This window comes from Bombus fervidus, chromosome 6, assembly GCF_041682495.2.
Source record: "Bombus fervidus isolate BK054 chromosome 6, iyBomFerv1, whole genome shotgun sequence".
Lineage (NCBI taxonomy): Eukaryota > Metazoa > Arthropoda > Insecta > Hymenoptera > Apidae > Bombus > Bombus fervidus.
The window spans coordinates 11,419,702-11,434,647 of record NC_091522.1 but is presented as its reverse complement, the minus strand read 5'-3'; the positions used below and the strand labels follow the sequence as shown (position 1 = coordinate 11,434,647).

Below are 14,946 nucleotides of genomic sequence, written 5' to 3'. Positions count from 1 at the left end.
GTTAGTCACTTTCGATGTACGCAAATAATGTTCGTCCTTTGACAGTTATTACTAAAATTGTTATCAGTTTAAAGCATCTGTCGTCAAAAAACTGTATTCTGAGACTATTACCTTAAACTAACTTGATCAAATCTGCGTCATTAATTAACAGATTATTAAGGATTATTTAGAAGGAAAAGACAATAGTGTCCAATGAATTTAACGAAATACTATAAATTATTACGATGTACATGCACGTTTATTTTGCCACATTTCCAACTTAATTTAACTAAGAAGATTTTTAACTAAATTACTTTCAACGACAAAACATTCCGTGGCTTAAAAACGAGAGATCTGACCGTTCAAACGCATCAGCTGAAACAGCGAAAACCGTAACCGTAAACATAATGTTCGAAACCCTTCGTTCGAGCCAGAACAAAAATATTAAAGCTGAAGATATTAGAGAGGATCGACCACACTGTCGCGCTCGAGTGTCGTTTCGGGAACGTAATCGACATACTGAATACTCTGACCGAGTTGATTTTATGCCTGAGAGGGTATAGAAGCGAGCCTCTATTCGGATTTTCGTAGTTTCCAACGACCTCGTCTTTTGTAACATCTGCACTGCCTGTCTGATATACTCTTGGTAATTTATTCAGCCTCCAGCCCAATGTAAACCCATACATTCAAAGCATTCGTCAGAATATTCGACGGATTCATCGGCGGACATAGCTCGGTCCGCAAGCGAGACGAGACGAGGGTTGGTGGAATTTTCTTCTCGACGTGGTTGCTCTCTCGTCGACGAAACTTTCCGGAGTATCGATAAAAATTTCGATGGCAGACGAGGCACCTTAGACGGCGCGGCTACGAATCGATATCAGGGCGAAATAAAACTTGGATGCTGCGAAATTTGCGTAAAAATTTAGGGAGATGCTCGAGCTCGAGAAATTCTGATCGTTTGGTCGTGATTAAAAAAAACCGGCTTTCACGAATACTCGTACCGTACGTTGATTTTCAATGGAAAGAGAAGAATAGCGGAGAAAAGTTTGATATAGTTTTAATGAATTTAAGGCTGTTTGTATATTTTTGAAATAACAAATACAAGGAAACATCGCGCTCTGAAAATAACGATGTCGGAGCTTTAAACGTGGCGCAGAAGCTATTAAATTTAAGTATTAACACAGGAACGAATAGATAGCAATTAATCGCGAGAATATAAGCGGAACGAACGAAATTAACGAAGTAAAATCATAACGAACTAAAATACAACGTTCATTGCGTTAATACCATTTTCATTTTTAATTAAGTATCGTTGCCCATCTACAATATTGTTATTTTTGTTGTTTTTGTTCTCGTTACAAGTCCAAGATTAACGAAACTCGTACTCCGGCCTTCAAATTAACCGAAGGTGCAAACAAGATTGCGTAAAATTCTGCGCTAAATGTTTTATGGGGCGAAGGAAGCGGAGGGAGGAGGATAAAAGGCGTAGATAGGATTCGACGTCTTCCTAAGGGAGAAAGAAGCCGGATAAAGGTGGAAACGGAGGCGGTGTGGAATTTCAAGCATGACGCTCATAATGGTCCGGCACATATTAGTTTATCTCGTAATGATCCCAACGAAGGAGCTCCAACTCCTTAGCAATTCCTCACTTACGCTGCGTGCTCCGTGGAATTCGTTTTCTCCATGTTCTGGAGGAAGAAGCTGAACGCCGCTCAAAATTAATTATTGAGATCAATAAGGGTGAACAATGATGTTGATGGAGGAAAACGTGCAGCTTCTAGCCATTGAATTACGACCACGTGCAATTATGTCACGCAAATGACAAATTGTTTTTGACTGTTCAAATTATTATTAAATATTCATATTTAATATATACGTATAATCATATACAAAACGTTGCACGCAAATCGAACAACCTATAGCTGTGACACGGAAACACAAAAGGATTTCATTAGGCAAGATATATAATGATGTATAATTTAATGTATATGTCAGTATTACTATTCACAAAATCGACGATTTACACTTGGAGATGTTTTAAGAATTTTCATTATAATACGAGTATCGTAATACTTTTGTATAAATTATGGAGAAACAAGAAACGTATCGATCATGCATAGAAATAAATTTGTATAAAAATGATTATTGTATAAAATTATAGATAATTTTCTTCGACGTTCACTTAATTCTTTATTATTTAATATTTCTTAATTTCATTATTATGTTTATTGTTATTATCAATAATTTATCTATCGCTATATTATTATACTTTAGAAATGTTATTCCATTTAAACACGCAAGAAATTTAGTGGTAAAAACATTTTACGATTTAGCGTTCTAAAAACGTGATTGCTACGGTTGTTGATAGAAATTGTTTTATTTTTCCGCTCTTTAGAGCACTTTTATGTACTCGTAAAACACGATCCTCTCATTTCATCGCAATGTAATCTGATACTTTACGGAATTGATTAAATATACCTGAATGGTCATTCCTCAAAGTGTAATTGAATCGTTGCAGTTCCACATTGATTCTTCACTCAGATTCCTACAATTTACAACACACGATAACTCTGCAATCTTCGCTAAACACGTAGCGCGATTCCTGCTGAATAGAAATATAACTTGAAGATATCGAAAGCTTTCCTTCCGTACAAAGTGATCCTTTCCGGTTCTACTTTTATAAAGTACCTATTCGTCATCCTTGCCTCGCAAACGATACAAAGGATGCAAACGATAAAAATACAATATATTTTTAGATGTTTATAACGTTATAGATCTATTAAGTTTAAGGCTCTCGAGATGATTGAAGCAATTAATTGTCTTCAAAGTTAAAAAAAAAAAAAATTAGAAATATCTGCTGTACAATTTATAACTATGGTTTCATAATATCGTAATTATAAATTAACCGCATATCAATAAATGGTTATATATACAATAATGGTTAAATTAAATAATGATAATAATTTTACACGCACATAATGAGTTATATATACATTAAATATATGTCGGAGATGAAAGGACACCGGGTCCTCCCGTTGGAATTACTTGGAAAACCCCCAATACTGTAGCCTTTACAAAATAACCCAAATACAATTGTTCGAGACTTGAGATAATGAGCTTTGGCTCGAGGCGACAACTAGTCGCCGAACGTAGCCGCGGTCACGGAATGAACGTTTCACCTAACAGAGGTATAGAATTGCATAGCTCTCCTTTAAAAAATTAGCCGTACCGACACTTAACAGTAAACGTTCCAACGGCCCCGTGGCTCGCCACACACAGATCCTATTCTTCGGGCAAGATGATCGCCAGATATCGATGCATCATTCACGGTATATGTTCAGCTAGCCTGATGACCCGCTATCAATCTTAGGATTTAGTTAACTAAGGTCCTTCAAATTGACAAACAGTTTTTATTCTATCAGCCCGTAAATCTGTCACTTATTGCGGGAAGATAAGGGAGATCTGCTTTCCTCACGTGCGACACTTCCCGCTAGGAACTCTCTCTCAAGGGCGGCTAGCATCCTTTTCTAACTACCAACATAGAAATTAACCAATTAACAGCAACGTCCATTTCCCTCACCTTCCGAGCGGAGGCTTTCCTCGACGAATCCGATGATCTCGTGCTCTTAGGCACACCCCATCATAGTTTTCCTCCGTAGCGTCATCGTGACGGAAAGTCATTCCCTTTCTTGCAGTCTCGTTAGTCAGTTATCTAGTGTCTGTACGACCGGTGAATAATCCACGTTTCAATAAAGAGTTAGTCAGAGTTAATCCTTGTGTCGCGAGAAGTAAGTCGAGTCCGACTTAAACTTTGGAGCAAAGTACATCTGTTATCCCGTTGACCGCGGATTCGTTATCGAACTTAAGGTCCTTGTCATTAGTGTCTAATTACCGCGGCCACTTGCCAGTCTTGTAACATCCACACTTGTGTTAATAAACGCTACCTCGATTGTGTGACAACGATGAACAATTCCGGTGAAGATTCATTACACGCCCCTAATCCAAGTCTTAACGATAACCCGACATATATATTATAAATTACAAATCACCAGTGGTATTTAAATTACTGTAATACCAGAAATGTCGAAATGGTTGGACTGACAATAGCGAAAGTACCAATAAACGTATTCCAAAGCCAGCTTAACATCCGTTTATCGCAAAGAAAGCTACGAAAGCTACTGAATTTCGATCTTCCATTCTTTGCTCCGATTTCCAATATCTTCAACTCGTTTAAACGTACATCAAATTCGTTCTCTGTGCTCTTGCAGACTTATACCAATTTCAGACATAGTACTACTCTTTCCTTCTTTTCGATGTTTCGGCATCAAGTCGCTTATATTTGGTTACTTTGTAGAGATAATCGTACTTTTCGTTTTTCTCATTGTCGTTAAAAGATACAGATTTGCATCAAGCGAATGCGATGTATGTTATATATCTTTGTTTTAAACATTCAATGGTTCGTACAGTGATTATGCGTGTCTGACATCTCACTGCTCTGATATCGATAGTAAAAAATAAATACGAATTTCACTTTACACGAAATCGTTCTGTGTCACGTACCTACTGAGAGAATACACAGATTGCGATTATCCTGTGTTTTATGAATTTTGTTCGTTGCATTCGAAGCTCGAGAACACAGCTGAATTTATAGACGATCGATTGTATAATTACAATTAGGTAATCCTAATTCTAAGCTATTTAACTGCGACCGAAAGCAATTAGGTATTGTTACGTAACGCGAGTGGATGGACGTAACGTTTCGTCATAAAATCTGAGGTATAATTTTATAACTAAGAAATAAACTTTATTTTACTGAACTCGGAATTAACTTGTGTAGCAATTTAAATAATTAATTTAGATTTCTGGTACAGAGGTAGCTCTACCAATTAAAAAATAACGCGTTCGTACACTTTAATAATAATTAACTGGGTAGGAAAAAATGTCGAAATTCTAAGTAGACCTGATTTTTTTTTTTTTTTTTAGAATAATTCTCTGTAAAATGTTGATTTAAGTGGACTCCTTTTTATAACAGCAGGTATACCGGAAACTACTGTAATATTTTAGAAACTGTATTCCGCGTATTAAAAGCACTTAAGTGAGTTAAAATATTGTCGTTTCAGGATACATCGGTGATTATGCCACTATGCACGAATGAAGTATCTCGGATGACAGTACAGTATCAACGTAAATTATTAAACAGTCACTTTCGACGCGGATAGAGAGTGCTTATCATAGACTTAATTAATGTTTGAACCTAAAGTGAAATAGTTTCGTATGTTTACTTGATGGTGGAGGGTAAAGTGACTTTGTGTTAGTTCTGCACATGACTTTCTCTAAGTAGCAACATTTTAAATTTTGTGATATTATTATATTGATAAACATACTGACGACGTTGTTATTTATTTAATCACGCGATAAAAACAATGACGTTATTTCGATTAAAGTTAACATTTTATCCGATGTACTTATATTTCATTGCTATTACGATCACTACAGTAAGTCGTAACGATTAATACAACGATAATTATGTGAATATAGATGTTTTTCTGTTTACATACGATAATTGAAATGTAACAAATTATTGCACAAATATAGATATACTTAGCCAAGCATATTTGCTCTAACAAGATTAAGGATATTACGAGCTATGTAATTGCTACATTGATTTCAGTAACGGATTTACTATGTTCATTAGACTCGGAAGAGGATAATATTTTTTCGTAGATTATAAAGGTATCTTGGATTTAAAACGATATTTACAAATTTCACTATCTACGATATTAATTCTAGTCATCACAAAATAGTAATAAAATCATTAATTCTAAATATTCCAGCAGTATCCAAATTATTTCCGACATAGACATCAATAAAAATATTCGCTATACGTAAAATGGGTTTTTAAAGAATGTTACAAATAAAATAGTGTAAAGTAACATAAAATATAGCGCTATTAATATATTTAATCGTGAGGTTTTCATTAAAGTATCTAATATAGTAATGAAACAATATTAAATTAAATAATACCATATTAATTCTATTATTTCTCGAATGTTACACGTATTTCAAACAATTTCAACCTTCACTGTCTAAAGATAGGATTCTAGTTACCAGTATAAGTATCATAATGTCTTCTCAAATGCTAGAAGTATCATCGCAGATTAATCCGCTGTTATTTGAAGCATATGTTAAGGCCAGATTAAAGACAGAGAAACATTTGTGTCTCTTTGCATGGAGAAGTTTAATGAACGGACACTAACAGCTTTTAATACGATCAATTTATTAATCGGTCGATTTCAGTCGATCGATTCTGTTATTAAATTTCTCTATTAATATGATCTTAGTTACTACGATAGAAATAAGCCTGACTACATGTGTGGTACTGTGTTTAACATAAAATATTGTATTTATTTCAGATCATTTGCCGTTCTATTTCCCGAGGGAGATTTTCCATGATACCCGGTGTAAAACAAGTCAAAGTTCATGGGAATGCCTTTTTGGCTAAAGGGTGAGCCAAGTGGCTCGACATTCTATCGATTTTGGTTGGAGCAATCTTGTTTTTGGTACATTGACAACTTATTGTGAAACGAGGGCGAAGAACATAGCGGATATCTAGCACGAGAACAACTTTATGCCGGTAACCCGAGCCGGAAACCAGAACGCCAAAGAAGGCGCAACAGGGAGCTAAAAGAAAGAGTATTTCTTCCGTTTCTGCCTACCGAAGACAGGCTACGCCACTATATTCATGATGATACCTGCGCACGTGGTATCCTTCGTCAAAAAGGTAATCATTTATATTCTCCATCTTAATTAATACCATTTGGTATTATCATTTCTATACGATAATTCTTATACAAACTCACATCTGTACGAATATAATTAAAGAAGCGGAATCTGAAGAAAAAATTTGTTTCGCATATTAAATGCGATATTAAATGTCACGAGTATTGTCAGAGCGTTACACTATTTTAACTATTTCATATATTTTTGTCATTTGCATGATATGGCGTGCTATTTGAAATCTATGAGCTCTTAGGAACCGTTCGACACTTTCTTCGCTCCAACAATTTTTCTTCCGAATGAAATTAAACCGAGGAGACACAAGAAGCTGATAAATAAATTTGATAAAAAGCATAGGATAAAAAACCGTTGTCTTCGTAGCAACGGCAATAAAAAGAGACAGTTTTATTGCGCCCGTTTTGTCAAGCGAATAAAATATATTGATGATGGCAATTTACGAAAATCTTTGGAGGTGATCCAGAGGCAACGTACAACGGACAGACACACATTCTCAAGCAAACAGTTAGCATTTCATCCATAGCATTCCCGTTTTTTAGAAGCCGACCCCGCCAGATTTACAGCGTCTACATACACGACCGAGCTTCAACATGGCCTTATTTCTTTGCATCACCGCAATCTGACGTGAGTTAGGACCGACTGACAATGAATTATATTCCTCTATAATACTGGCTGTACGCCTCGAGTACGGACTAAATGGCATTGTTTCAAGATCGTGTCAAGATCGAGACGGCTGGATTATATTTCCTAGGGCCAGCACGGCCTTTGGGGACGTTCGTCCTTAACATCAAATTTGTTACACGTCGCATCAGATTTTGCTACTCTATGAACAAGCTGAGACGATACTCCTCGTAATTTGAATTTCTTAGGTATTTACCTGCTAGAAATATAATAAAATCCATCGATGCTACCGGATTTCTAATAAAGAATATTAACCTGTTTGGGAAAATCGTAAGAAATATCAACCGGAACATTTGGAGATGCGTAAAAAGTATGATACAACACGCTACTAAGCTGAACGAGGAGTCTTTCGTCAAGGGAGATAATAAATTCAAATGTTTGAAAAATTTGGAAAGTTTTTGACAATTGATATGTTGGACAGGGTGGAATTTACGTGGAACGAATCGAACGTCCTCGAGCTACAACGATAAACTCGTATTGATGAAGGGATGCGAATGAAGTCCACATATGTCTTCTCATTGTCAATGTAAACTTCTAAAAATGATTAATCCTTTGTACTTTCGCGACGTTGCTACAATGGCACTGAGACGGTGAAAATTTCTATTTGATTTTGTCTCTGCCGACAAAAGGCGAGGAAAGGAGAAGAGGCTACTGCATAAATAACTCAGAGATTCGTTTCGCTGGGTAGACGGTTGGATTGGGTACTTGGGGAAAAAAGGTCCGGGAGGAAAACTCTTTGCGATGAAAAATGTTCCGCGTTGGATCTTTATACCTGTTGGTGAATGATACGACGAAAAGTTGACATTCGATTTACAGAAGGGAGATAATGCAGACAATATCGAGTAACGAATGTTCCTCTGGAAATCTTCCGAACAATACAGGGTATCGTTTGCTTTATAATATCGTTCGTTCGTATCAAAAAGTTCTGACTATTTGCATAATAAAGTTGTCTCTGTGCGTATATTTATGTTGTGTGTTTTAGAACAGCGTAACTTTTCACAGAAATTAATTGCAAATGTTGGAATTAAAAGTAGGAATTAAATTTTATTACTCCTGGCATGGTAGTTTGGCGAATAAAAACGTATCATTGTATATTCCTGTGAGAGCACTAATTTTCGCAAAATTTATTAGTTTGAACTTTAGTCAGAGTCTTAATTAGAAATTTAATCCATTTTTATGACTGTTATAAACTCTTCTAAATTCTTCAATTATCTTCTCATATTACCATGTATAAAAATGGCTTTAATAATGCTGAATATACGGCTGGTGGAAAAATACGATGCTGATATTCTATTTTATACTACGTTATTGTGCTGCAATAATAGCTTTATAAAGTCAATAGCAGATTAGATGAATAAATTGAAACATCTCGCGTCTGGAGAATGAATAAAATATCAGGAATGAAATAAATATTGTATATTTAATAACGTAGAACTTCGGCCTGTCGTCTGTTTATATATAAATGTATTATGTATAAATGTAACCGGTAATTGTTTAACTATCTTTTTTATCTATTATAAAATTGAAAAGTCGGCTGCTGAAAGCAGACAATACACCTTCATTATTCTTTGTTCATGTCGATTGTTTGTGTACTGATTTATCGAGTAAAATAATTTCCTATATGTTTTCGAATCGATTTTCCAGTTTCGAACAATTCATATAAAACACGATGAACATTTTAATTAAACGAATTTCTATTGTATTTCTTTCATTTATATCTGAAACGAATTAATACTTGGACGATACGCACCCGAAAAAATAATACAAGATAATAACATTAATTATTCGTTAATTGTCTCAAGATAATATCTGTATGTTGTGTGTACTACTGAGCCGAGCAAAAGTGAATTCTCAAATGTACGTGACCAAACAGAACGGCAATAACAACGCAGTACGTCGATTTCCATCATTCTATGATTCTACGTAGAATCTTCGATTAAAGCATTCTCCATTGCTGTCTCTGATTGACCTAATTGGTCGCAACCGTAGAAATCTCTTATTACAATAGATTTATGGACAATTGGAGATATCTTACAAATCCCTGCACGTCTCCCACTTTTTGACCCTAATTCCTCCTACAGACTTTACTTTCGTGCAGCCAAAGATCTTTAATTCTACTAATGGACCACAGTTTGTTGTTATCTATCCAAGAGAACGCAGAAAATGTTAGCCACCACTGTATGAAACATCGTTCAAAATAGCTTACAGAAGGAAAGAGAAGAATCTACTGTTTAATCTTTATCGTTTGTAAGCTGATTCTCTATTTGCGAAATGAAAATGTAAATCGTGTTTCATCGTAACGTTGTTACGCTATGTTTAAAGTATTTGGAAGGAGATAAAGCCGTTTAATTTCGGAATAAGTGGTTCTCTGATAGTTTCCACTTGTTAGATTCGTCTGGTTGTACCGGGAGAGAGCAACAAATAAATTGAATAAAGGAATTTTGGCCGAACGAATGGGAGCAATCTCAACAAAAGCGGTGCTTTGTGTTAGTAACTGATATCCGGGTTTGTTTAATCAAAACCGTGGATTTCCAGATTGAGTTTCACGAAGCAACGGCTTGTTTCGCGAAAGATTCACGAGGGTTGCGTTGAATTTGTCACGGATCCAACGCTAATGAATTACGTTTCACGCACAATTTGCTTTCCCGGCTATTTTACCTGTTCTTGTGCGAATGTCAAAAGATATACTTATCGGCTTAATATACGAATACATTTTCTCAATGTTTCTTTTTGTAATAAATACGATGGAAATTTAATCAATTTTCGAGAAGCTTGCCTTATCTTCTTGTTTCTTTTAATTATAGAAACCGGAAAATGTATGGAACCAAGGAAATATTTGCACGTGACTGTGAAGCGGCGGGGGAAAATATTTAATTTGCGATTAATTCTGATAAAAAGTAATAAAAGTGATAGTAAAACCTGAGAATTTCTCACTTTATAAGATTTATCATTTGCACGTTGATGTATTAATTTAAGATTGCAATTTACATTTATCGTGAGACATATCTATCTCCTTGTAAAAAAGAATTTAGTCTCTGTAAATACAAGATTTTATTCTTTACTTTCGTTCTGTATTATCAGCCGTGAATTTAAATACTCTTGCCGTTTCGATTATAAAAGCACATAAATCTTAATCTTTGCATAAACTAATTTTAAAACTGGCGACAAGACCGAAAGCGCAACATTCATTTCGACGTCTGTTACTCTTAGAGAAGTCCGCCTATATCCACTTCGTACCGCCAAATCGTTCAAAGGTAGTCCGATTTTCGATCTCCAGTGACGTCCATTCATCCTACAATTTTCTCGTTAACAATTCATACACGTGCTTTTGTACGGCCATGCAATCTCGAAAAAGGACAAAGAAGTGCAAGCGTTACAATGGGATGCATAAAAATTTCGTCGATTGAAATCGTCAGCGCGAAAGGCTGCACCATTTAGCGACTCGTACTACTTCGGTAGCGTAGAGAAGCGCGCGAACCCGCGTTATTCGACATATGCACGCAGTATGTATACACGTTTCGATTCGGTCACGGTTTGACCGCATTTTCGTTTTCCGGCCGCCTAACAAAAGCTCGTGGCACGCCATATGGCCGAGCCGAGCGTCGGCTGTGCATTACCAGAAGGCCACTGTAGAATATCGGCCGTTTAATATTCCCCGTTGAATTTGCATTCCGGGATTCCATCGCTCACTCGGATTACGATAGCGCGCGTTCCTCTTGGCCTCTTTGGAATCCTCCCAAAAGCCGAGCCTGCGTTCTATTCTGTTCGTGGATCGAAGGGCGAAGGACAGAACACGCTGGCGTTCCGCCTCTGTGCATTTGTATGCATGTATCGGAGACCAGCGTACAGTACGATCCATTGTAATCACGTTGTTCAAGATCATGGAACACGTGTTACAGGCTTTCGTAATAGTACAACAGGGTCTCGATTATAAAAATTAATTACTCGTAGAATAAAGAAAAGAAAGAAAAAGAAAGACGGATAGTCGAATTGTGATGCAACGGTTATGTTGAGGTTGACTGATAGAGGAACGAGTGGATGAATTTGTAATAGGAAAATATATTGAAATAAGTATAGGTATAAGTATAGCATATGCTGATCCAGATCCTCACTCTTATAGTGTTACAATACAATAGGAATAAAGGTGATAAGGAGCGTGTTCATATATTTATATCAAAGGACATTACCAAAAAATTAATTAACCTTGTAGCTCTAGTTGAAGGCTACAAGAAACAGCAATAGAAATCTACTTATAGCTCTTTTGTTTCTAGACCTTGTAATGCAAAACAAAATTTATATTCAAAGGCACAATAATATGGAATTTTCTTTTGTTTCACTAAATTCTATTCTCTTCGTAGCGGCAGTCTTCAGGTCACGGATATACAAAACAAAAAAAGGTGTAGAGTTTTTCTTAAAGTAAAGAAATATAGAATATTCATCGTATACTATTACACGCGTATGTGTCAAACGTTTTCTTTTTGCCTGCTTTCGAATCTGTCTTCCCAATCTTTCTCTAGCGACAAATTACAATTCTTCTTTAAATCAGTATTTCTGCAGTTGTTTTTCGTATTTCGTGTCATCTATCGATTGTTTCACTCTTGTTTATCGTTTGTTACGTTCTTTTACCTTGCTAACGGAATATCGTTACTAATCTTCAGAAAGAGACAGCTCCCTTCAATCTCTTAAACGAGGTAGCCCCTTTAAATGAGAGAATTCGTTTCTCCGATTAAAGAAACATGACCGAAAATTATTAAAAAATTCTTGTGAACAATGGGTACACGTATTTATATTTACAAACAAATGAAAAACACACGATGGATAACACGTAGTCAAGTGGAAGTATTTTCCGTCTGACGCAGTTCGCTTTATGGCTGGCGCTGTATACGAGACGTAGCGTACCATACATGCTACCTGAATATTTGGGATAGAGAATCGAAGATCAGGCAGAGAGATATGGAAACGAAGAGCGGAAGAAAATGGCTGATAACATGCCAAAGAAGCGACGATTTACATTCCGATTATTAGATTGGCTCTCGGTCTGTGCGATGTTAAATTTTATTCAACCGCGATGCAGCGAATACCATCGAGTTATCGAGGGTCAAGAAGTCAATCTCCGCGTGGATCGTTCGACTTTAAAAAAGGAACGAACGTCCACGAACCCGAGATAATCGTTAGGTCGACAAAAATATTGACCTCCCGTTCAAACCTTCGTTTGACAATGGTGTTAGACTATACTTTATAAGCGTTTTCTATTTGCCGTGATAATGGCAGAGGAAAAGTTACTGTAAATATAGGTCGCCAGAGTGTTTGACTTTTCAACTGGCTACGCTTTCGCCGCTTCGGGATATATCCATGATGGGAAGGAAGTCGTCTAACAGCCTGTCGCCGTTTTATTTGTACGTTCGCGTGTGATATTTTCGATCGAGCGAAAGAGCTATCCAATCGAGACTGGGTTTCGTTAATAAACAACGAATAAAAAGAAATCGTGGGCTGATTTGTAACTGATCGATCGATGTATATTCTCGCCGATCTACAGTTCCTATTTTGGATACGTATTTTTCTTTATACAGAGGCGGATTGGAGTTGTTTGATTCTTTCAGTAATATGAGATAGGAACACATATGGTGTGTACAAAAATAGCGTACAAAGTTTGAAACAACGGGAATGAAACGTAGAACTTGATGAAAAGACGGGTTCGTGGAAAATAAGGATATGTGCGAATATACTGTATGTATATGTGAGCCGTTTAATGCAAAAGTGGTGTAAGTCAATTTTTTGCCTATTTGCTGGCACAACCTTCATTCTGTTTTGCGCAGAAGTCGCGGGAATATATCTTCGTTAGTTTCTCGGCGGATAGCAGAATAAGCGAGGATCGCCAGCCTTGAAGCTTTACAAAATTTTTACTTTGCCCCTTCATTATCCGGTAATCAACTTTCTTCACTTACATCACTTTTGCATTAAACGTCTAGTACGAAAGTACGTACTGTCAAACGACGCGAAATTGAACACACTTACAATTAGAACTAATTAATTGATCCTAAGACGCTTGAAATTTTCGAAAGTTCATTAACGTTTCGAATTTTGTGGACAGTTTTTCACCTTCTCTTAACTTTTCTAGGATTAATATGCGAATACTGTGATAAATATTCTATCGTGTGCGAATACTATTTATGGCCACTGTGCTTCACTACAAATTTTCTCCATCGAAACATCCTGCCGTGTTAATTCAAATAGACGTATCCGTTCGAACGACGCTTGTGAGAAAAATCAGTATTTTACCATTTAACAACCAGGCATCCATTTCACGTAAGCCCGAAATACAAGCCGCTATATTTCTGGTTTCAACGCACATACGGCTTTGTTATTTAATACACATATGTGTAAACTAACTTTACGCTACCTGGCAGAATCGGATTGATTCAAGCGAACGTTGCAGATACGTCCTTTTGATTCAACACGACAGCACTGTGCAGCCAGCATATGATTAATAATTTACTATTTTCTTGTAATTCCTGTAAATAGATTTTCCAAATTTATACTACTGAATTATCTGCTTTTGATTTGATTCGTAATCTTACACGAAAATAACCTCTTCCATTTCTCCGAAAATCCAGGTTAATTATCACGGTCTGCACGAGAACCGTAGATATCCTAATGCTTATGAATGGGTGTGTAAAATTATCCCCTATTCACAGACAGACTTCGTAAGTATCCGTATCGCCATACCGTTGGAATTGAAAAATCATATCACGTACAGAACCGCTCATCGCGCTCGTAAATCCACCAAACCAGCGATATTTGTAACGAAGATAGCGACACGCGACGAAGAGAAAGCATCCTAAGTTCTTAGAAATCGATCATGTTCCTCGCAGTTATCCCTGTTACGAGTGGTAGAGCTTCGATTACTTTTATCACGTAACTCCGGCTATAATAATCCAGCGAGAGTCGTCCAACTCGCGGCGACCAAGCTTCGCTTTAAAGGCTGTCCTTACGGTGAATACTATTTTCTGTTGTAGATGGTGACGACGCAACCAGATTCCGGAACAACCGGATCGGTTACGCCGGATGAAGGCGGCACTACCTTCAGCAAATGGAGGCAGCTGGGAAGCGGCGTGATACGCGACGGTAAGTTTCACGCTGCTATTCTTAACCAGACGACTAATTTCGTGTCTTTGTGAAGAAAACGCGACACTTCCCTTTCTTATTTTTCCTCCCCTAAGAACATGATAATATTACGTTGGTGCGTACGAAACGCTGTTTTCTCGAATAAAATCTTCATCCCACGCAAATGGAGATTATACGTTATTACACGTTAATATAGAACATTCCGACTGGATGATACGTACGGCGAATATTTGAAAGGCGTGGTAGGAAACAGTCCATCGTATAAAAATTGTACTGTCTGTTGCACGAAGATAATAAATATTTATACAAAGTCGGCCTAACGTGAGAGTAAATGATATTGATAAGCTGTCAGAAGTGGACGACGAA

At 36.7% G+C, this 14,946-nt stretch overlaps 2 protein-coding genes across 3 annotated transcripts in view; one reads left to right on the top strand and one right to left on the bottom strand.

Annotated features, from left to right (window-relative positions):
• The window catches only part of LOC139987918 (cytochrome c oxidase assembly factor 3, mitochondrial-like), a 159,075-nt gene that overhangs the window by 53,603 nt on the left and 90,526 nt on the right, over positions 1-14,946 (bottom strand). The window lies entirely within an intron of this gene.
• Positions 1-14,946, top strand: part of Fife (regulating synaptic membrane exocytosis protein fife) — a 150,813-nt gene that overhangs the window by 47,644 nt on the left and 88,223 nt on the right. The window contains exons 2-3 of the mRNA XM_072004736.1: positions 6,393-6,760; positions 14,472-14,580. Coding sequence (XP_071860837.1) covers positions 6,722-6,760; positions 14,472-14,580 — 148 coding nt within the window. The 5' untranslated portion in view covers positions 6,393-6,721. The remainder of the gene's footprint in view (positions 1-6,392; positions 6,761-14,471; positions 14,581-14,946) is intronic.